The following is a 24,660-nucleotide window of genomic DNA, read 5'->3' as shown; positions in this document are numbered from 1 at the left end:
CCACCACCAAAAAACAATGCCACATACTGTAGGTGATTAAAGGTGTTGAGGCACTAAATTTGCCTCTATTTATTGAGGAGCAGTTTCTAAGTGTGGCTGATATGCAGCCCTTCATCTGGCCACCAGCTGAGGGGTAGCTGTAACGCATATACTGAAGTCAGGTTCATTTAATTAATACTAACTGGTGGTTAAGTACAAGCGTAAATGTTGCTCTCAGTTGGGCCCTATTTTCCTAGCTTGAGACAGGCTTCTGTTGAATGGATGTTGACCTGGATTCTCAATTGTGGAGACCACTAAGCTGAGCACTGCTAAATTCAGAGGTAGGGTTTGCTGCATTCCAGCCTAGTTCACTTGAATAAGAGGCCTATGAGCTTTATGCTGTCTTTCATAAATCAACACTGATATGCTGCAGCTGGCATAGATATAGTACAATATATTTCAACAATCCTATCCATTATAAAGCTGCTATAACATGATCACCTTGCAGGTGGAACACATAGAAAATATGTAAGAGATAGCATTAATATAATAGTGTGACTATATTACATTACCTATTGGTCACTTTCATATTAACATTCAAATGTATGCATCTGTCTTTTGGGAGCTTTGAAAAAGAAAATAGATTCTCAAAAGTTCCACTGAAGGATGGGTATTGGCTAAAAATCACTTTATTTTCCCTATGAAATCTGTTCTCTCTGTAACACTTATTTTTTTGCCTTTTCTTTTCTTTTTTTGTCTCTGCAGTTCTGTGCAACACTTGGAACCACACCTTGCTGCTCCTTTGACAAACTGTTTGACCTGGGTCCTATTTGTAAGTCTTTACCACTACTTTCTTAAACTGCAGATACCAGTTTAAGCCATGTTGAGCCATTTCCAAGTCATTGTGCAGTGTCAGTGTCCAAAATCAATAAGGCTGCTTATAGATGAGACCTTCAATTACAGTTCTCTTTCTAACATTAGGCCAAGCAGCAAGCTTGTGAAACAGTAGAGAGGACAAAAAAACCTCAAGGGTTTTTGCTTTGTTTTGGTTTTTTTTTTGTTTTTTTTTGTGTTTTTTTCTGGGGGTGTATGTTGGAAAATTCTCAGTTAGAACATATCGGTTTGTAACATTTATCTGCAAGCCCATCTCCTTGACAGTACATTTAAGGCAGTGGTGAAGATCAGGAAAAAGCTGAACTCCAATGTTCCTCTGCACCAAGTGTTTCCTTTCTGTCTGGATCTAATGGCCATTAAAAGCAGAGAAATACGCTCCAAAAACCTGCGTGTAATCTCCTTAATCCTTCCTCTCCCTTCCCCAATTTCCTTCCTCATGCAAGAAAACAGGACAGGTACCAGGGTATTTAATACAGTGGTCGAGCCCTGGACTCTTCATAATATTTCTGTTCTATCTGTTGTGCCAGCTTTGATCTGCAGCAAGGCCTGGTCAAAAGAACTCACTTGCTAGCTGATAACAATGAAACAGAACCGCACCGTGTCTAGTCGAGTGTATGTTTAGAACAGGAAATTTATGGCTACAAGCAATTGGAAGCAGCCTCACAGGAACACAGAATGATTTGATGTTCTGTTAATTTATTCAGGTGTGGCTTAAAACATCAGGGGTTTGTGAGGTGGTGACTTGCTCTGAGAGATTTCCTGCCCTTCAGCATAAACTCCAGAGTCTCAGTTTCTCTCAGTCCTCCTTTCTAACAAGTTTTCTGTTAGTCTGCTTAGCAGCTAGAGGTTATTCTGCTGTTCAGGTTATTCCTGTAGACCTGACCTCTTAAAATACTGATACCAATACTTTTAGGAACAGCAACCAATCCTGTGTGTTTCACCACTTGCTCTCAATGATTTCCTACTAGTGAAGCAGAAACCAGCAGAAGATTTATGCACTACTCAAATCACAAGTCTCACGGTAGCTTTTTGGCGTGCAGGTGAATTTTCATCTTAATATACACGAGCAGTACTCCCATAAAATAAAGGCAGTATCTCAAACCAAGTATATCTAAAGATAAATAATCAGTTGAACTTCAAGCTTGTTTTCAAATAAACCAATGTCCTGGATCTTATGAATAATATTTTAGTAACTTTTTCCAGACAGTTATGCATAAAGAAAATGTAGTTCACAAGAATGCCAATTCCAGTATGAACATGGTGCCTAATTGCAGATCTGAATAGATATATCTCTGTATGTGAAGATAACCATCAGAATTATTTTGTGACCAGTGTAAAAATCTTATGTGGGCTTCAATCATCAACTCAGAGACCAAAATTGTTACTGTGTGCATTAATACAGATGATGTATAGCAGAGTGTGAATACTAAATTAGAGAGAATATATGGGAGGCTCATATGCTAAAATATTTCTGCAGAAACCATTCAGTGACTAGTTAAAACTAGTGCTTCCTAACCTTCCAAAGCTTGCTCTTGCATACGTGTCTCAGTCCTTAGTTTGCTGCAGATAGTTCAAAAGCATGTGCATGCACATCTATCAACATGTAAAACATACTCTTTAGAAACCCATATGGTAGAAACATTTAATCCCTTAATTTAATTTTAAATTAGGAAAATAATAACATCAAAGAAAAACCTATCATGTAATTGGTTCATGCAAATTAAAAGGGTTTTTTAATCAGCTGTTCAGCTTATTTCCCCTTTAATTACCTTTTTTTTTTTTTTTTTTAAGGCAATGAGGAAAGTATTTGGATGCATATTGATGCAGCCTATGCTAGGAGTGCATTCATCTGCCTTGAATTCAGGCATCTTTTAAATGGAGTAGAGGTGAATGAAGTGTTTCTTCTACAGTAGCCTGCCTCTATATTCTACTATATCACTAATGTAATATATTTTTTACTTTTTTTTTTTTTTTTCCTGGGAATATACAAGTTACCACAGAATGTAAAAGTTTGTAATTCAGAATAGCAAGTAGTCATGAATCAACAAAGTGTCTTACAAAATAGAAAGAGGAGTTTTTTCTCAGATATCAAAAAAGGCATGTTTATAATTCCCTAATTCTACATTACATGGGAGAAAAAAAAAAAAAAAAAAGGAAAGATGAACAAGCTAATGAGCTCATTATGTCTGATATTTTGCTTTCATCCTGGAAATCATATAGGATACAGCCAGTAGCTATATCTCAAACAGACAGGGTTTAATAACCAAGAGAGCTAAATGAAATATTCCCCCAACAGCACTCCTGCTCCTTTTCCCCGCTCGCTGAGCTACTTGGCATTCAGTTGCTCAGATAAGAATGCTTCAATTTCCTGCTGCTCCCTCAGACAGTCAGATAAGTCCATGTCTTCCACGTCAGTGGAGAAAATATTGCTGTTTAGTAAAGCCAGAAGTTCAAACACAGCACTGATATGCAGTGGCTAATGAAGAAAGGGAGGGAAAACCCCCTCACAAATAAAGCATTTCTTTCTGACTCCTTTTTTTATCAGCAAATGAAGCTGCTTGTAATTTCCTGTGGGGGAATATTTTTTAAAATATTGTTATTGGTTCCTGAAGGAGATGAAACAGCACCCCTTGTCTGGGCCAGCATTTGTCACAAGTGTAAATAATTAACAATCATGAGTAGGTTTCCTACCTTACCTAGTACAGTGAGATAGACAGACAGACAGATAATCTCACATCAAGTGTAATGGGCCTGTTACGTGATTTATATAAACATCTATTGTGAATGCTTATTCTATGTTGGTTTTTCTTTTGACTTAGGTGAAAAAAATGACTTCTACTAAAGGAAAACACCCTGTTAGGAAAGTGAAAAAACAAACAAAAACAACAAACAAACAACCCCCCCCCCAACAAAACAACAACAACAAAACCACAAAACAACCCAAAAGAACAAAAAAAAAAAAAAAAAAAAAAACACCAAACCAACCACAAAGTAATGAATGAATGCAATATGCAGATTCTGAACTAAAGATATGATTTGTCTCTAAGCATGAGTTTTGTGTGTATGTGTTTAATATTCCTGAAATTGAAAGCTTACTGAGTTGTTTTTGGAAACTGGGATATGAACCACAGGTGATGATCCTGAGTATGCAGACTTCTTTTTAGTTTATACCCAGATATGTACTTTACCATAACATATGAATCTAAAAAATATAACTGTTACCAAATTCTCAATATGTTGATAATACCGATAGCCTAGCTGCACATCTAACCTGAATTCCAGCACCCAAATAAATGAAGATTTAATAACAATCTTTATTAAGCAAGGTGACATCAGCATGAATATTATCTTTAAAGCCCCAATTTTGGAATTCATTTGTAGGTAAGGTGTACTCAGACAATTTGAGAAACTTGTATTGTTAGCTCATGGATTCTTTTCTATTTCATAATTCTGTTTTTTATTTATTCATTCTCAGTTTGCTGATTCATTTATGTTTAATCCTCACAAATGACTCCTAGTGAATTTTGACTGCTCTGCTATGTGGTAAGTATGACAGTAAAAGAAAACTTTACAGGAGACAAAAATCCCATGTTAAATTATTCTGCCTTCCTAGCAGTAGACATTTATTTACATTTCTCAATTGAAATGAGGAGTTCTGGATAACTTTAACTCTTGTAAATTATTTACAAATCATTTAATCCATGTTTCAAAAAAATAGAGGTTAAAAATAGGTCTTAGGTCTGCCTTATGTTCCAGAGAGGGAGAAATCCTGAAAAGTCTGCAGATTCATACTTGCTCCATTTGGGACATAAATAAAAAAACTTAAATCAAGGATGTTAATGCAGTGAAGGACATGCTAGCCAGAGCCTTCTCTTCTTTTCCGTAAGATTTCTTCTTGTTTGAACCTTGATTCAAAAGCCTTTCTAAAAGTGCTTGGGATTTGGCTGATGAAAAGCATGTTTTCAAAAAGGACTGTTTATGCAATTTTGTACTGAATTTCAATTTCCCCAGATTACAGTAGAGATGACCTTTTGATATAAAAAGACACCAAAGAAGATACTAGTAGACATAATTTGAAGCAAACTATCATAGCTGTAATAATAACAGTAACAACAACATCCCATAATAGTTGATACTATTGTGTCCCAAACTGGAATCTCTAGAACCTAGTGTCTACCAGTGTCATAACTAATGATATTATTAGCAAAACATCTATTCAGTAAATGCAGACTATTTATCAAAATAAAAGAAAACATTAATTTCAGTTATAATAGAACAAAACTTGCAAAAATGAAAAAAGAAGGAAAAACTGAGTGTTAATGCTTTAAAACATCATCCAGAAATAGGTCACCTTATTTAAAAGAAGAAATGTGGAACAGTGATGTCTCAGTTGCCTTTGGTTAACCTTCAATCTTTTAAAAATCCGCAGCAAAGCTGGCTCTTGCACAAATATGTATATTTAGATAATACATTACACGTTTGAATTTAAGAATTTTCCCAATGTACTCCTTAGAGTAAGTGGCTTACATTTGGATCCTGATTCATCAGTAGTGGCAGTGATTAACCCAAGACTCCAGTTGATAGGTACCTCCTAACTAGCTGTCTGTAAATGGAAACAGGGAGAAAATAATTGGTACTTTCTCACTTCTCTTTCTTAGCACTCCAAGACATAGTTAACAAAGTAGCTACTCAGAAATGAGAAAATACACCATTATTCTTTTTAATATTTGTAGGACAGTTAGGGCCCAGAGTCTAGTCCCTACCAGCCTAATTTCTTGGTAAGTCTGCTTTCCACTGGAACCTGTGGAACTGTGTTAAAAGTGGTTTACCTGGCTTTCCAGGAAAACAAGGTATAGACAATCACACCATCTGTTTCTCTCTCTCTCTCTTTTTTTTTTTTTTTTTTTTTAATTTAAATAAGCCATTGCAGAAATGCTGATTTTCACATGTAGAATGATTCCATTATAATGAATCTCTAGAGACCTTGCATCACGTCTCCTCACTCAAAGCAAAACTTCACAACTGTAGCCATTCAGGCTCCATTTCAGCAAGGCATTATTCACTTAATAAAGAATGAAGTATACACTTAAACTCTTTGACTTGAAGCCAAATCCATTGTCCAACTATGTCTAAGACCCATGTCTGAAATTCACCTCTCTTATCAACTGTAATGCTGCCTGAAAAGGTGCAATGGAACAATAAATGATTAGGGAATCTGTTGAGAAAAAGTAACTGTGAAGGATACTTAGACCTCTTCGGATCCAGGAGAAGAATTAACCATGGTATTGTCATAAGACAGAAAGAGCTCAGTAAACAGTGAACTCCATTTCAGAATCACATTAAGATGAGACTCATTGATGGACAGGCTTCTAAATCACTCAGGCTCCTCAATGCCTTCTCCAATAAACATTTCCATTTCTTTTTTGCCAGCTGATTAAGATGACCTAGCCATTAGATCTGTAATGTAATTATTTAACTACTTAGTGCAAGATGTAGCACTGGTATTGTTGGGGATTTGGAGGCAATTACATTATAAAGCTTTTGTAAAATATTCTCAGGCTTTTCAATGTACAGAAAAGAGCAGTCAACTTCCTATAAAAAAGCAATTTAAGATTACCACTCTGTGAGGGTTATATTTTCCATATGCAAATGCTAGGGTCCTTTGGAGGCTGTGCCTTGACACTACCAGTCAGTTTTGCCTGACTTAATTGGTGGTCTGGAATATTATGAAATAGGAGAAAGTGTCTTCTTTGAGAGAGAGTGAAAATAATAATCTACTTCTGTTACTCTTTTCAAGATTTAAGTGTTAAGTTTTGGTTGGGAAGGTTAGTTGTATATGGAATGAACTACCGAAACACGAAAATACCAAAGTAGATGAATGTATCAAATAAATTACAGTAGAACAAATTAGGGTTTGTTAACAACATCTACCATAATGAAATCTGTGTTCAGATAATAGTTTCTTCCTTCTGTCCACCAGATATTTCCAACACACAAATACATTATTAATTGTTTTTATTGAGAGTATTTGGAATTATTTTACCTCTCTCTCCCTTCCTCATTTCTGTTTTTTTCTTTTTCTGCTTCTGTAAACATCGTAATTTGTAGAGGTAAGTCAATCTTTCATGTGGTATCAGAGAACTGTTTTGGTTGGAAAAGACTTTAAAGATGATAAAATCTAAGTGAATCATTAAGCCAGCAAAATCTTGCTATCACTCACGGGCAAAATGTAGTTTATTCCTTCTAAAAGGCTTTTGATATTCAGTCCAGTTACACCACCCACAAGCTGGGAATAGGAAGGACACTTCAGTTTCACCTTGTGCTGTAGTATGTCAGTCAGTACTCACGTATTGGACCCAACCAAGGGCATGGTGGCACAAGAGGGGAGCCCAAGCCTGCACTGGGTGGCTTGTCCCTACCAGTGGCTGCCACTGCCACCACAGCACAGACAGACCATGTTCAGCATCCCCAAAGACTCAGGGCATCTGCACTCTGTGTCTACGAAGCCACAGCTCTTCCCACACAGCTTTGTACTGCAGTAATTTCAAGGCAACTTCTGTTGACTGCAAACTTGAACTTCAGCTAGTCGCACATTCTGGTGTCGGTGTCTATCACCATAAAAAGATCCTCTGTGTCTGTATCTTGTCTGTTTTTAAATATGCAGTCGTGCAGTCATGCTGCCTATTCCTGCTGAGCCTTGCACTTAACTACTTGTAAGTACAGTAATGATACGGCTGTGAAAAGGACTAAAAATGGCACAGGCTGTGCTCAGGAAATACGCCAGTTTAAACACATTCAATTTGCCTTCACTTCTTGTGGAAATGTAATCCCTTAAATTTTAATTCTTAAATTTCTCTATTTTATTTCCCTTCCCCCCCCCCTCCTTTCTTACACAGGGTGAAAAAAAGATCTGATATAACAAGTGTCTTTAAATTGGAACCTCTTTACCTGCAGCATCAGCATCAGGACTCTGGTAATTTTGTAATTAAATGAGATTGTTACTATTTTGTTTGCACACTGATATTTTATGGGAAAAAAGAATTTAAGATCAAAACTGAAATTCTTAAAGCTACCTAAATTGTTTAGGAATTTACTTCCATTTCCAAGTGCCCCAGGAAGTAAAGCTTACTGAAGTGCAAATACGTATCTAGTTAGATTTTAGTTAGTATAAAATAGGCAAATGATGGAAAGCCATTTTATAAAGCATCGTATGAATACTTTTGTATTGGGATTTCCCCAGCTCCAGATTTACCACTGACTCTTCTTAGAAGCATTGAGAAAATTCTTAATCATCTTTTGATAGTCATATAAACATATTGGCTGCTGTGCATGGAGTCCCTTCACCTGCCTTTGCCATCACCTCTTTCTCCAGAATGGTTTCAGGATCTGGTTTGGTTTTAGAGTTTCTGAGGTCTGTGACCTTTTTTCTTATCTATGCATGTGAGCTCTGATTCAACTTTTCAAATATCCCTGTCAAGACCAAACATTCCCAGAAGCCACACAGCAAAGGTGAGCTGTGTTTGATACCTGTGCTCTGGTTTGAATTATAGGAATCTGGGACGTTATCCAGTTGCTCCCATGATCTTACATTGGTTGCAGAGGGAGGTATGTTCAGACTGCCTGCCCAGTACAAAATGCTCACGAAAGCTCTTCACAAAATTCTGGCAAAGAACCAACAAATCTTAGGCCCTGCACAAAGCTCCTTAATGGATTAGTGTCACTCCATGCACATACCTGGCAACTGCAGAGCAGCATTTGCCATCCTAAAGATGGTCTTTACACATTTGGTTAATAACTGATCTATTGTGGAGAAGGTCACAGCAGCTCAGTGTCAGCATGTGGTGCAAGTTCCCTCATAACTTTCTCTAGAGGGTGAATCACAAGTGGATGCTCTTACGCTTTAGTCTCCTATCTTTCCCGGAATTGCTGGTGCTGATCTGTGTTCAGAAGTGTATCCTGAGTACTTTTCTGTCTACTATGGCTATGAACTTATTAACATTTAAATTAATACCATCCATAATTCCACCATTTGCTAAAAAGCTCTGGGAAAAATACATTCCTGCTTCTTAATTCTGAACTAGCAGATATTTTGCTTTTTATTCCTTTACTGCGTTTCCAAGAAATGCAAATATAGAGCAGTACAATAAACAGGGCAATGTAGTAACTCTGGAGCTGATGTTCACCCTCCAGAGGACTAGAATTGCTAAAGAAAATATATGTACACTGCTTTTTTGTTTTATAAAATGAAAAATACAAGTTATGGAAAATGTACTTAAGTCACTGGCTTTTACTTAACATGAAAAATATTCAGGAGAAAAACTTCAACCTTAAGTGAAAATATGTTCATGTGTTGTCAGTGTTGATCTAAGAATCATAGAATCACAGAATCATAGAATTGTTTTGATTGTAAAAGACCTTTAAGATCATCAAGTCCAACTGGTAACCTAGGATTTTCAAGTCCACCTCTAACCCATGTCCCTAAGAACCTCATCTACATGTCTTATAAACACCTCCAGCGACGTTGACTCAACCACTTCCCTGGGCAGTCTGTTCCAGTGTCTGACAATCCTTTCTGTGAAGAACATTTTCCTAATATCCAATCTAAATATCCCCTTATACAACTTGAGGTCATTTCCTCTGGTCCTATCACTTGCTTCTTGGAAGAAGACACCAACACCCTCCATACTACTACCCCCTTTCAGGTAGTTGTAGAGAGCAATAAGATCTCTCCTCAGCCTTCTTTTCTCCAGGATAAACAACCCCAGGTCCCTCAGCTGCTCCTCATAAGATGTGCACTTCATCAGCTTCGTTGCCCTTCTTTGGATGCACTCCAGCACCTTAATATCTTTCTTGCAGTGAGGGGCCCAAAACTGAACACAGGATTCGAGGTGTGGCCTTATCAATGCTGAGTTCAGGGGACAATCCCTTCCCTAATCCTGCTGGCCACACTATTTCTGATACAAGCCAGGATGCTGTTAGCCTTCTTGGCCTCCTTAGGTCTTCCCAAGGTTAAGCAACACCAGAAGAAAATCAAACCTTTCTTAAAACTAGGTGCTTTCAGTGAGGCCACCTAATTGACCTGCAATCTTTATCTCCCCAGTTGGATAATAAGTTGTTCAGCCTTTGTCTTGCCTTCAGAAGCTGTGAAAGTATTTTATACAGTCTGGTCATAAAGATTCCCATTATATCAGCTGAGTACCAGCAGTTTAGTGATGCTAAATTTTTCTGCAGTCTGTTCCCATTTGATATCTATTTTCCAAAGAGCTAGACTACACATTTCAAATGCAAATGCCTCTAGTTAAACTGTTAAATCAAACACACACTTATGCTTTCCCTCATAACTTTCTCTAGAGGGTGAATCACAAGTGGGTGTTCTTACCCTTTAGTCTCCTATTTTTCCTGGAATTGCTGGTGCTGATCTGTGTTCAGAAGTGTATCCCGAGTACTTTTCAGTCTACTATGGCTATGACCTCGTTGACATATAAATTAACACCATCCAGAATTCCATCATTTTCTAAAAAGCCCTGGGAAAAGAGGATTCTCATGCCTTGGTCCTGAACTAACTGAAATTCTGCATTTTCTTCCTTTTCTACATTTCCAAGGAACACAAATAGAAAACAATGCAATACACTTGACAATGTAGTAACTCTGGAGCTGAGGTTCACCCTCCAAAGGCTAGAATTGTTAACTGTTTTTTTTCTGCCTTTTTAATGAAAAATACAAGTTGTGGCAAATATACTTATCACTATTATCTATATACCTATATTCCAAAGAGCTAGACTACACTTTGCAAATGCAAATGCTTCTAGTTAAACTGTTAAATCAAATACACACTTATGCTTTCAATAAAATTAGCCAAATCTGCAAAGGTGCTAGGCTGTTACAATCCCTGTTGATTCCTTTGTGATTTATGGGACATCAGCACTCCTGGAAACATGAATTGTCTCATGCAGGGTCTTATTTTCTGAGTAGGTCTCAGGTCTGAGAATTCCCATCATGGTTTACAAGGCAAATGAAGCAGCATTTTTGAATTTGCTCTTCTCTCACTCAAGAATTTAAGTGAGCAGAAAAATATCTCTATCTGTGAGCAATTACTCTTAATAACCATCTGGCAACTATGTGTGCCCCCAAGGGGAAAGTCTTTATTTTGTCATTAATTATAATTTTATGTGATTTGCACATCACACCAGGAAGATTATACTAGCTTGCCTGGCAACTCAGGATCTAGGTCAGATTCTAGTGGCGGTGCTGGAAGAATGCAGCTTTACACTCTGTTGTGAACACCGCATATGCTCCCACAATGCAGTTCCTCCTGGTTTGATACAGATGTGAGACTAAGGCCTGTAATCAAGGACTAATTATTGACTGCATTCTGCTCCACAGCTTTTGAAAGGTGTTGTTGTGGATCATTAGACACAGCCCCTTACAGGAATGTAGGTTTATTTATCTATCACCAGTTGCTTTACTCTCTTTGCTACTAGTCCTGCAGCCATCAAATAAAAATGGCTGCTACGATGCAGAAGAATATGAATGTTATAAAATTAACTTGTTAGTTAGCTGAGACAACCAGGTTCATTTCCTAAAGTCCACAAATGGGAACAAATGGAATAATTGCAATTTAATCTACCACTTCTTCTCCTTACAAGAGGAAAACACAATTTTTAGTCCATTGTCTATACAGGATCTGAAGTACAACAGAAAGGAAAACTGTGTTTCTTCTTGTGAAAACTGTTTAACTTGTTACTGGTATATTCTGACCAGCTAAGGAATGAAGCTCACTACAAGCACCTCTATTTATTGTGCTGCCAGGTATCCTACTAGGTGTTTAGTGCTCCTGTTGACACTGATGATGCTGAACTTGGTAGCAAACATAAAGGACAGCAAAGATATAGCTTTTTAATAGCATTAGAATGATTGTAAGTTTTGGCTGTTGTGATGAAGCAATATGAACATTTTTCTCTTTAACTTCTAGGCCTTGTAACAGATTATCGGGTAAGTACAGCATCAATGTAATAACTCACACTATTACTTGTATGCACCGATATGTCTAGGACTTTTATTTTCTCTTACTATAATAGACCTCAAAATTTGATGTTTATTTCCAGGAAGGATGCAGCTTTCTAAATTTGTAGAATTCTGCAAGCCGAAACTGTGAATTCTATCTTTTTGAAAGGAATTGTTTAAAAGCAGAAATCATCTTGCATGTGTAACGTCTCAAGGTTTAAGCAGTAGAAGGAAATGTCCTAAAGATTTTTTTCCATAATGGAGTAAATAATACATTTTTTTTAAATGCACTTGTGTTTTAACATTTAACCAGTAAAATCACTGTTGTTTTGAAATAGAAAATGGGCCAGTCATTGTAGATGTGAGCACCACAACTGTAAGCAACCTGAGCTTCAAGGAGAATTCAGGATGCACAAAGAAAATTTGATTTGCCTTGTAACCCTACTATTCTGACACCAACCTCCTTTTCTAATATTCATTTGAAAAAATTAAATATGAAGCAGTCACACAGGGAATTAGCCAGGACTTGACATTTCTATTACCAACTGACCCACCTCCAGCAACTGCCTGTAGGATGTGGCAATGTGAAGCATCTCAAATCATTGCGGAATGTACTATTTCTGCAGCATCACTGTAGTGGTGATTTCTAACGTGGGGTCCTCCCTTCTCCTTGCCTTGCAGCACTGGCAAATCCCCCTGGGCAGGCGGTTCCGCTCCCTGAAGCTCTGGTTTGTGCTGAGGATGTATGGGGTCAGGGGACTGCAGGAGCACATCCGCAAGGTGTCTGCGATTTGCTTTCTTGGGTAACCTGCGGTGGGAGGGCAAGGGAAAATGAACTTTTTATCACTGTACTAGGCCACCATTACAGTTTCTAGTGGGTTTCTCTCTCACATCAGATTTCTGGAGACTACAATTATTTTAATATGATGCCAAGTTTTTAAGTAGCACTAAATCTCTCACTGGGAAAAGAGAAGGTTGGAAACCCCATATTAATAAATGGTCTTTTATCAGGCTGATTTGCACAGGTCAGTATTTACATTCAACAAGTTCCCTCTTTCCCTGTCTCCAAGACATTTCCCCGACTATCCAGCCCAAAAGGGCTTGCTGTGCTATAATCAGAAAATCTAGGAAGATTTGTCCAGTGTTTATAGACTGCTAGTCAGGCTTCTTTTGCACAAGTAGGTGTTACAGAGTGATTTGAGATTTTCAACTGTGATGAGCTTCTAACAGTATAGTGGGGAAAAAACACTGCATATCCTTAAGAAGCCACACTATTTGCTGTGTGATTGGCAAGCTTCTACATGGAAGACTAAAGACATCTGCAATAATCTCTTCACGAACTGCCACAAGAAAACTATTTGTCGCTTTCTTTTTTTCTTTTTTTTTTTTTTTCTCTCTCTCTTTTATTAGTACGTTTTAAGAAAAAGATGTTTGTTATGTTTGCAGCCTTAAGGTCTGCATCAAAATGACTAGATGTAACCTTGCATTTACTTTTTCTCAGAAAGGCATTTAGGAACTAAAATATTCCTGGGAGACAAGAATGTGTGACTTGGATTTAGATGCAGTAACATCTTTTGTTTTCCAAACCTTCAAGTTATGCACTCCTTTCCCACATAGCACATAATTTTTACTTACCTATGGCAAAGTATAGGCTTTAAAGCAGTGGTAAAGGGGAGGACAGTCATCTCTGAAGGATGTGGGGAATGAAAAATACAGATTTTGGAGGTAAGTCCCACAACCACAGAGGAGATGTCAAAAGATGACAAAACCAACAACAGCAGTCTTCTGGACTGATTGCAAATGAAAGTCAGTATAAACGTGACATCCCAATGGCTTATTTGTAAATGGCCTATTCGCAAACTGCTCGACTGTGTGTCATGCCTTTGTTGGTTTAAGTGCCCTCCAAGAGCTCAGAAATAATTTGAGAAATCTAGCAGTTAATATTTTTGTATGTGATCCCCACAAGTATTCAAACTCAGACAAATCCTCCATAGGACCAGCAGAAATCAGTGTACTGCATTCGTCTTTCTTCACTGAGGATAATGAATGCCATTAAATATTAACAGCAGAGACTGAGAAACTGGAAATGTACAGAATAGCAATGCCAGAGAAAGTGTTTCAACTGGGGAGTGGAACAGTCCATGTGACTCTTGAGAAGACTCTTTTGTCAGTGTGTAGTGGGATGTGAGCTAAGGTGGGCAGAGAGGTGAAATCTATAGGAGGAAACATATGAAGTGATCAAGGCTAGGCAGGTATGCTGATTTGCATACACACATTAATGTACCCTGATGCTTCAGAGAATGTCCCCTCAATCAGAACTTATTTTAGTTTTTAAAGGCTTCGATTTGTGTTTTACTGACTATTCTCTATTTTTCATAGCTTTTATTTCTTTCAAATCCCTGAAAAAACCTTCAGTGCAAAGAATGAGACATAGACAAATAAATACCAGAGTTTTTTGTTTGTTTGTTTGTTTTTTTACAAACTACAAGCAGTAAACCAAATCTCTTTTGTTGTTGTTGTTTTATTTAGTATTTATCCATGGAAATTAAATTCAGTTGCTGATTGCATTCAGAAGAACAGTTGTGAGATTCTCATCTTCTTGAACATGATTTTTTTTTTTCATGGTTTTGTTTTCCAGGAGCTAGCACATGCAGTGTGAAATGTTGTGGAGCTGTATAAAAGACGCGAGTTTGGTTAAGGCTATAGAACATGAGGAAGGAGGAGACAGTAAAAGATGATTATGACACGTGAATATTTCACGTATTTTTTCCGTATGCTTCAAAATAATTGCTCTGTCTTGGTGTCCAATGTCACTTTTCATTCCCCAGTAATTTTTAAACAGGTTGGCTGAGGTTCACTGTCCTCTTTCCTGATTACACTGCTACCACTTTGCAATGAAACCTGAGCACCCAGGTCAGAGGAGTGAGCACATTCCATCCTCCTTCACATTTACCCTCCTATTAAGTGAACTGTTTTAAAAAGCATATCTTTCCAGCTTATTTTGCACTGGAATGATGATAATTTTCTCTATATACCTCTGTGCACCTCCCCCTTTGCCCACAAGAAGTTTTGGACTCTTCAGCCATTCTCAACCAAAACTGAGAGAGGTAGAAGGCCTAAAGAAGAGTTATAATAATTATTTACTATTAATCTGGTATCATGACAGTTATAAAACCATGCTGAAATGATTCATGAAGAAACAGACTAGTATGGCTAATATATTAGTGGATCAATATGAACTCTGAAAGTAATAAATAGGACGTAAGTTAACATAAACAGATGGCAACATGTGAAAATTACCACATAGCAGACGAGGGAACTGAGAAAGATTAGAAATGGAAACAATTTAGGACATCTTTTCTACTGATGAATCAAATCTATACAACACAGATATTATCTTTCTCTTCTCAGCACATCAGGCTGTCACATCAGTTTGAAGATTTAGTCCTTCAGGATGAAAGATTTGAGATCTGTGCTGAGGTTGTCTTGGGACTGGTCTGTTTTCGGCTAAAGGTAAGGCAGCTGAGACCTCCTATGTCTTAGTCATGTTTTATAGAAACAGAATAACCTGCAATAGAACATAGTCTTTGTAGTTAATACACTTAATTATTTTTTAAGGAAAGTAGTGGGAGTTCATGTAAATTAAAGCAGATTAAGGAAAGAAGCTTAAGAATTTTGTTAAAAATTAATCATATGCTTAAGAACAAACAAATGGTCTTAGTCTACACAGTCATACACAATTACTGTTATATGTTTGATGGATTTGATGAAATTTATTATTTTAACATATTAATATTTTCCTAGACATTTGTATGTGTTGTGTGTGTGTATCAGATGTTTCTTGTCAACTTAATTTTATGTGTGTATATTTAATGTATAATTACATATATATTTATATATATAATGACTATCATGGATGAAGACTATAATAGTAAATATTTTAAAGTTTTCTTTCAAGAATACATTTTCATTTATAAAATCCTACGGTCAGACTGGATAAATTGGAGCACAATCTGAGTAAGAACTGGTTGCATAGGAAGCCACATTTCCAGCTGCCCTTGGCCCTGGTCTCCTTTATTTGCTGAACATGATCCTTCGGCCCCTCTTGGCCCCAAAATCTCTGTAAGTGCCAAACTCCTTGACATAGAGACCTCCTCCAAGAGAAAATTAGAGAACCCACTCTGCACTCAGGGCATAAGAGCTGCAGGAGCTGGGAGGGTTCACCTGTTGCATCAGACATTACAAGGGGATCAATGTGTTGTTTTGGGTAAAGAACTCATTTAACAGAAGATCCTCTGTGAAGGGCTGGATTGTGACACAATCTGAACACCAAGCGATAATAATAATAATAACAACACTGGTTCACATGATACCTAAATCAGCTTATAGCTTTTCTGAAGGCTCACAAGCACATCTCTGCTCCTTCTGGGTAGTGTGGTACCGCTGCTTCTCACAAATTCTTTTCTCAGTCACTCAGTTGCCCCAGTTACCTGAGTTTGATGCAACTGGCTGAAGGAGTTAACGAATCTTTAGCAGTAAGGTAATGGTGAATTTCTCTGGAATATGAAAATAGATTAGCTTGAATTTATGTTGTTTAAAATAAAATAAAAATAAATGGTCTGTTGCAGGGGATCAAATTGATTACAGAACGTGGAGATTTTCCTGTAAGTGGGAACATGAATGGAATTTCTTTCCTAACAAGAACTTTTTAAAGATTTTGAGGAATAGGTTCTCTGGCTTTTATTGCTCAAAATAAAATGTTAGTTGTAGCCTGCCCTCTCACATGGAACAAGCAAACATTAGTTTTGCAGATTCAGAGACAGCTGTTAGTCAGTGCTCTACATTTACTTTAAAGGAACAGCCTTGGTGAAATAGAGCATAGCAACACAGGAATTGTCACTTTTGATAAGATCAGTGGTTGATCTATGTCTGTTCTCCTGTCTCTGATGATCCGTAGAAAAAGATCAGGTCTACAGGGAAAGACAATTTTTTAAAAGAGGATGCAATTGTTGGACACCTAGCTAAGAAACTTTTGAACAAGTTGTAGAATAACCAATATTGAAACAGCAGTGTTTTTATCACTTGTCTTCTCTGTCCAACAAAAAGAAAACAAAACTAACAAGCTTTTAAATTAAGAGCATTTTATAGTTATTTTTTTCAGCTTTATTTGCTTTTTTAAATCACTCTTTAATAAATCTTCCTGTGATTTATGTAATTCATATTAAAATGCATTTTAGAAATAGGATACTTGTAACATTTATGTAAACACAGAAGGACTGAGGGACAGGTGACTTGAACTGTAAGGCTGCACAGCTGTAAAAGTATGAAGTATTTTTCCTTCCTTTGTTCTTGAGAAATCATTTTTCATTCTTTTTTGCTCATACCATAACTTTTTCATCAAATGTATCATGCAAAATGGTTATTTTTTGGCCTCCTTGTTATGTCTGCAGATGAATACAAGTCAAGCTAGTCATTTCTCCAGGGGGTGAGAATACTGTCTTGTTGGAGCTGACAGACTCAATCAGAGCTGGCTGCTGCTTCTCAGAGCTCTGGGAGAGGATTAGTCACTTCTAACTTCAGTTTGATGTGACACCCAAGTGTCACAACAGCCCCTACGTGCAGCTGTGAGAGTAGAACAGAAGACAGATATATAAATCTTTCTCAACTCTCCCATTCACCCAAGCCAAAGTCATTAACTTAACGTCATATAACCCCTTGTATTGCCTGAAAGTTAGTGCTCTCCATTTCATATTAAAGGCAAGGATCATCATTTGAATGATGGATTGCCTTTGGTAAGAAAGTAGTATATCATTGTCACCAGAGTGACCCATGATGGCTGGGGACTTGCAAAACACCAAAGATGATCTTTTTCTTAGTTAGGAGCATTCAAATTGCATAAATATTTCCTTGAAGACTAAGGCTAAGCCATGGGTTTCAGGGACTTGTCCAAATTCTCTGACAACTTGTGCTAAGTAGGATCAAGGTTCAGCTTGAACACTAGTACAATCAAAAACCATGAGAATAATACATTTATCCTCAATGTCAATGGGAAACTGTGTCTACCCTATGCTTTGTTTTTACATAGAAAAAGCTAAGCACAACTGTGCAGATTTGATAGAACGTGTTTCCTGATATGGATATTTTCAAGAAGACCTACACTGCTACAATAACAAAGCTACTGCTGAACAGACAGATTTGTCCAGTTATGTCTATTTTACTGCAGTCAGCATTCAGTAAGTGAACACTGTGGTAAAAGTGCAGATGCTCCTAGTACCTCTTGCAATTCTGTGTTACCAGCAGTGTAATAGAAAGAGCAAAGGTTGTATAATAGCTGAGATACTTGTCCAAAGAATAAAAATATAGAACTCAAGATCAACGTGATATGTCCGAAGCTATTATGGCAAACTACCCAGAGTAGCTGAAGCCATCACTCACTCTTCTGGGTAACAAAGACTGAAAAAGGTGTGCAGCTAGCACTATATTCTGTGTTGCTAGGTGAGAAAAAATCCCAAGATTTTTGGGATCCCTTCTTTCATTGTTTTCATTGAAAGCAATTTACTTCTGTTTTTGAAAATCTGATGACATCTCTTGTTATTTTCTCAAACACTGATGGACTCAAACTAGGAAAAACATTGATTCAACATGAGCTGAACCTGCAAAAGATGCAGTCCTGTTTCTTTTGGGGGCTGATACTAAATTCTTACAGCTGCTCCAAGGGAAATCCTCACATTCGCTATTTGAGCACAAGGAGAATGAAGGACACAAGGAGGAGATAAAAGTCAATACTGCATGAGTGTAAAGTCCCTCTGACCTTCTGTGAGATATTTAGCATTTATATCTTTGTTTCCTGGAATGCAGAAGGCTCTTTACTTCCAGAGGGAGGGTCAGTGTACCGTGTTTCTAAAACCCCCTGAAAAACTCACTCTGTAGGATTCTCTAGTGAACATTTCCTATAGAGGTGAATGTTTTTTAGGGTGAGGTGAATAGTTTTTTAGGGTTTCTACTGGTAGTATCAAGCTTACACGTATGAGGGATACATTACCTTTATTATTTCTTTACTAAGGGTAAGATTTCCATCTTCATATTCAAAAGACCCTCTCACAGCAGTCATGCTCAAGGGAAGACTGGAGGGTTTGTCTTACAAATCTTGGTACAGTTCTTTGCAAACTTTCCTCCCATGTTAGTTTTATTTAATCTAAGGAATGTTTAATGAAATGGATGTAATAATGAATGTTTCTACGTGAAACTACACAACTCACATCCTTAGGTCACAAAAAAGCAGTTGGCTATCACAATTGCCCCAGAGTGAACACTGCTTCTAAACTCCAGTTAATCCATGAGTCTCTTTGTGGCTGAAAAATTTTCTCTTGCAGCATTATCTTTTCGTAATCCTTTGATGACAAAGCACTGGGAGATGCAAAAGCGGTTACATGTTACTAGAGGTACTTGGGCTTGGCTGCTTGGTGCCATTTATATATTCGAAACTTGCTTCTGGAATTTATCACCATATCCATTTAATTACAATGATTTCAGGGCTCAAATGAACTAAATAAGGAGCTTCTTAAAAGCATAAATGAGGCCAAGAAGATTCATCTGGTCCCGTGCCACCTGCGAGAGAAGTTTGTGCTACGTTTTGCTATTTGTTCCCGTGTCGTGGAATCCACCCATGTCGAGTTTGCCTGGCAGCACATCTCACAGCTGGCAACTGATCTTCTGAAAGCATGGGAGCAAAACCATCACCAGCAGCACCAGCAGTGAAGTAGCAGTGGGGAGGAGGAAATCAACCGGCTTTCTCTGTGTTACCAAGCTTTATTTTAGGGGCAGGTGGGAAAGTGAAATTATGTAGGAAAAAAATACAAAACCTGTTCTTATATAGCCCAGCTGCAGTTGCAAAACCCTTGCCAGCAAGTTGTGTTGTAGCCTTACTCATTCCTTCTCTGTGCTGCACTCTTTCTCTTGCCTGTTTCCAGGATGCACATATTCATGGGGGCTGGAGCTGTCTTCTTACCACTTTGTAATCAAGAGCATTTATTGAACCAGGCAATGGAAATGGAAGGGTCAGTGCTCCCTCCACTAACCTGTAGCACAGCCACTCCTCTCTCCACAGATGAAACTGTTGTAACCAATTAATTTAACATTACTGTGACTTCAGAAAGAATCCAAGTTGGGGGAAGTTCAGTAACTGGGTGCTAACACTGTTCAGGTCCTACCTAAACAGGCACACACAGATGTTCTCATTATTTGGGGCACTATCAAGTCACGACACACTTGCTGCAGTCGTTTAATATGTGAAGTTAGGACTTCAAGACTTCCTTCGTAGCCATATTCATATTGAGGGGAGAGAGCACTAAATGAACTCTAGCTGGCCTTATGGCATGTTCTCTACTTTCTTCTAAAGGCTTTGCTTTTAAAACAGCCATTTTGTCACATCTTGGCAAATAGTTGGGTTTCACTCTGATGGTTCCTAATGAGGCCTCTTAAAAGCTCCTTCTTAAGAGTTCTGTTAAAAGCCATGTCCTACCTGGTATTCCATATATTAGCCAAGTTATTATAAGCATTGACTACTTGAAAAAAGCCTGAAACCTAAGTTCTGTGAAACAGAGTTGTGACTTCTTTTTGGGCTACTATTCTGCTTAATTCATTGTGTAATAAATCTTTTTCAAAAGATGTTAAGAACTGTGACTGAAAAAAAGTTACTATTTGTTTCCCAAATTAGCTAACAAACAAGATAACAAATTACAATAAAACCAGAAATTAAGAGAACCCCAAAATATACTGTGGTGGACCTATCAGTGTTTTTCTTCCATTAAGAGTGAAGCATGGTATATGAAAATATTGAAAAACAATTAACCTTCAGAGGAAGTCAAATAATGTGTACTTGACACAAACCATTGATATGTCATCGTGTCAAAGGCAGGTGTAGTAATGCAAGTCAAGTGAAATGCAAATCAGGAACAGTATCTGACTTTAATAAGTACTTCTGCTATTTTGAAAACATAATTTCCAAACAGTTATTTCTCTGTAAAGAAGAACAAAATAAATAGGTACTCCAAGAAAAAATAATCTGTAGGAATCATTTCTACATTTGCATTTATTTTCCTTTTCCCCTTTTAGGGGTCATATTAACTTCTACAGCATCTTGAACAACTTGCACAATTATTCAACTTTCTTCCTCCCTCTCTTGCAAGTATACTACCTACCTATATTTGGAAAGTTGCATGTAGACCATGAAACATGGACCCAAATGGTGGATTTGGCACATAGTCTGCTCCTACCCACTGTCTCTCCAGAAGGGATTAAGGCAGCTGACTATGGACCAGGTGCATTTTTCTGGTGATTCCTAATCACTTGACTTCTGCAGTGCAAACTGGGGAAGGATTAGTATTAGTGTGTATCCAATTGGTACATAAGAGATGTGCACAAACCCATACACTTCTGAAAAACAGACGAAGCTCTGCATTTCTAGCAGGTCAAGCTATGTGACTAAGGGAGGCAGTGGCATTGCACCCTCTGTAAGGCTAGCCAGGGACTATGTTACCCACCCAGATGGAAAAGCTGATTACTGTTGATTTAAGGAATTGATCTCACACGTAACAGATGAGGCAAGACAAATTAATCTAGCTGTTGTGATTTAGCCCCAACTCCTCTTACACCCAGCTGGCAACTAGAACCACATGCTACTTGCTCACTCCTCCCCTGCCACCGGTGGGATGAGGAAGAGAATCAGGAAACAAAAGGCAAAATTCATGGGTTAAGAACAGTTTAACAGAATAACAAAAGGGAAAGAAAAACCCCAACAATAACAATAATAATAATGAAAGCATATACAAAGTGAGGGATACACAATGCAATCTCTAACCATGTGGCAACACTGATGTGAAGCCCATTTCTGAGAAGTTACTCCGCTGAGCAGGGATCACAAACTCCAGATCACGGTTTGCACCAAAACCTCCCCTGTCCCAGACAGCAGCATGTACTCAAAGCACAATAGCACCGATCTGCACAGTCCAGAGAGAACTGAGACCTCCCCAGACTGACTCACTCCCCCTTGCCATACCCCTTGCCAGCCCTCAGTTTTAAACTGAGCATGACCTTATACCATACAGAATATCCCTGTGGCTAGTTTTGGGTCAGCTGTCCTGGCTGCGTCATCCCCCCAACTACCTGTGGAAATTAACCCTATCTCAGTCAACCCACCACATTCCATCCCTTATTCTATACCACTTATGTCATGCTCAGGTCTTACACTTAGCAATACATTATAGTTAATTAGTACCACTTTTCCTATACACATATATATATGTATGCACACACATACACGCACAAATATTATCCCCTAGTGTTAACTAGCTACATGACCTATGCTAAATTTGAATCACAGTTTCTGAAGATTTCACTACTCTTTGCTCCATGTGTAGTATTTAACAGCCCATTATACCACTTGGAGGCTGGTGCATGTAGGCGATGTCATATACCCACTCAATGCCATGCTCTTTCGCTCAGGTGTCTATGAGGTTGTTCCAGAAATGAGTCCTGTAGTCTGACTGATTATTTCTGGGGTGCCATGTTGCCATAGGACTTGCTTTTCAAGGCCCAGGATAATGCTCTGTGCAGTGGCATGAGGCACAGCCTATGTTTCCAGCCATCTGGTGGTTGCCTTCACCATTGTAAGCATATAGTGCTTGCTGTGGTAGGTTTGTGGGAGTGTAATATAGTCCATTTGCCAGGCCTCCCCATATTTGTACTTTAGCCATTGCCCTCCATACCATACAGGCTTTAAAAGTTTGGCTTGTTTGATTGTAGCACATGTTTCACCTGTGCAAGAATGTCCATTTTCAAGTCCACCTCTCAATTGTGAGCCTATCCATATGTTGCATTCACGCCTTGTTGACCTGAGGCGTCATGGACCCACAGAGCTAGAAACAGTTAATCTTTATGTTGTCAGTCCAAATCTGTTCCAGCTCCTTCAGTCTTCGCAGCCCGATCTGCCTGGTGGCTGTTTTGATGTTCTTCAGTGGACCAGCTTTCAGGCACATGGGTATCTATGTGGTACACTTTTACAGACAGGTTCTCTAGCCAGGCAGCAATATCTTTCCATAATTCAGCAGTCCAGACGGGTTTACCTCTGTGCTGCCAGTTGCTTTGCTTGTCTTGCTGTAACCACCCCCACAGGGCATTTGCTACCATCCATGAGTCAGTGTAAAGATAAAGCACTGGCCATTTTTCTCATTTTCAGCAATGTCTAAAGCCAGCTGGATGCTTTTCACCTCTGCAAACTGATTCTATTCATGTTGTCCTTCAGTGACTTCTGCGACTTGTTGGGTGGGACTCTGCACAGCAACTTCCCACTTCCCAATGCTTTCCCATAATACAACAGGACCCATCAGTGAACAGGGCATTTCCCTGTTTATAATACAGTGGGGCTTCTTTGGGATTTGTCACCTCCTTTTCTGGTGCTATTCTGAAATCTTTGCCCTCTGATCAGTTTGTGATCACTTCTAAGAGCCCTGGTTGATTGGTGTTTCCCATTCAAGCCTGTTGTGTGATCAGTGCAACCCACTTACTCCATGTAGCACCTGTTGCATGATGTGTAGAGGGGACCTTCCCTTTGAACATCAGAGCCCAGTACTGGCAGTCGAGGTGTCAGGAAGAGCTGTGCTTCAGTGCCAACCACTTCCTAAGCATCTTGAACCCCTTCATATGCTGCCAGTCTCTTTTTCAGTAGGAGTATGGCCTTGGATCCTCTGTATCACTGACTCCAAAACCCAAGGGGCTGACCTCAAGTCTCCCCTGGTGTTTTCTGCCAGTGGCTACAGGAGGGGACATCCTCCCCAGCTGCAGCGTAGAGCACATCTTCAACATCCTGTCCTGCCTGGACTGACCCAAGGACTACTGCATGGACTACCTCCCATTTCATTTGTTAAAAGGCTTGCTGTTGCTCAGGGCCCCACTTGAAATCATTCTTCTTCTGGGTTACTTGAAAGAGAAGGCTCACAATCTGACTGTAGCTTGGAACGTGCATTCTCCAAAAACCCACAACGCCCAAGAAACCTTGTGTTTCCTTTTTATAAGTTTGTGGAGACATAGCTTCTATTTTATTGGTCACATTCATTGGGATTTGATGACATCCATCCTGCCATTTTACTCCTAAAAACTGGTTGTCTTGTATACCTCCTTTGACCCTACTTAGTTTTATAGCAAAACCAGCTTTCAGAAGAATTTGGATTATTCTCTCACCTTTCTCAAAAACTTCTGCTGTGCCACCCCACACAATGATGTCATCATTGTATTGCAGGTGTTACGGAGCTTTGCCCTGTACCAGTGCAGTCTGTATCAGTCCATGGCAGATAGTAGGGCTGTGTTCCCACCCCTGGGGCATTCAGTTCTGTGTGTACTGGATAACTCTCCAAGTGAAAGCAAACTGTGGCCAGTACTCTGCTGCCAAACAAATTGATAAAAAAGCATCAGCAATGTCAGTTGTGGCATGTGGTTGAGCTGCCTTTGACTCCAATTGCAGCTTTAGTGTGTCTGGCATAGCAGCACTTAGCGGTAGTGTGACTTCATTCAGGCCACAACAGTCTACTGTTAGTCTTCACTCTCCATTGGTCATCTGCACTGGCCATATGGGACTGGTAAAGGGTGAGCAAGTCTTACTGATCACTCCTTGGCTCTCCATTTGATGAATCAACTTATGGATGGGAATCAAAGAGCCTTGGTTAGTGTGATATTGTCACTGATGCACTGTCATGGCAGCAATTGGCATCTGCTGTTCTTCAACCCTCA

At 38.7% G+C, this 24,660-nt stretch overlaps 1 protein-coding gene across 1 annotated transcript in view; it reads left to right on the top strand.

Moving 5' to 3' along the window:
• The window catches only part of LOC102084038 (aromatic-L-amino-acid decarboxylase), a 50,404-nt gene extending 28,463 nt beyond the window's left edge, over nt 1-21,941 (top strand). The window contains 8 exon segments of the mRNA XM_065052766.1: nt 745-811; nt 2,665-2,759; nt 4,349-4,416; nt 7,770-7,846; nt 11,846-11,865; nt 12,559-12,657; nt 15,289-15,390; nt 19,411-21,941. Coding sequence (XP_064908838.1) covers nt 745-811; nt 2,665-2,759; nt 4,349-4,416; nt 7,770-7,846; nt 11,846-11,865; nt 12,559-12,657; nt 15,289-15,390; nt 19,411-19,635 — 753 coding nt within the window. The 3' untranslated portion in view covers nt 19,636-21,941.
• Nucleotides 21,942-24,660: the final 2,719 nt, after the last annotated feature.

This window comes from Columba livia, chromosome 2, assembly GCF_036013475.1.
Source record: "Columba livia isolate bColLiv1 breed racing homer chromosome 2, bColLiv1.pat.W.v2, whole genome shotgun sequence".
Lineage (NCBI taxonomy): Eukaryota > Metazoa > Chordata > Aves > Columbiformes > Columbidae > Columba > Columba livia.
Note: the sequence above shows the minus strand (reverse complement) of the source record. Positions and strands in the feature narration are given on the sequence as shown.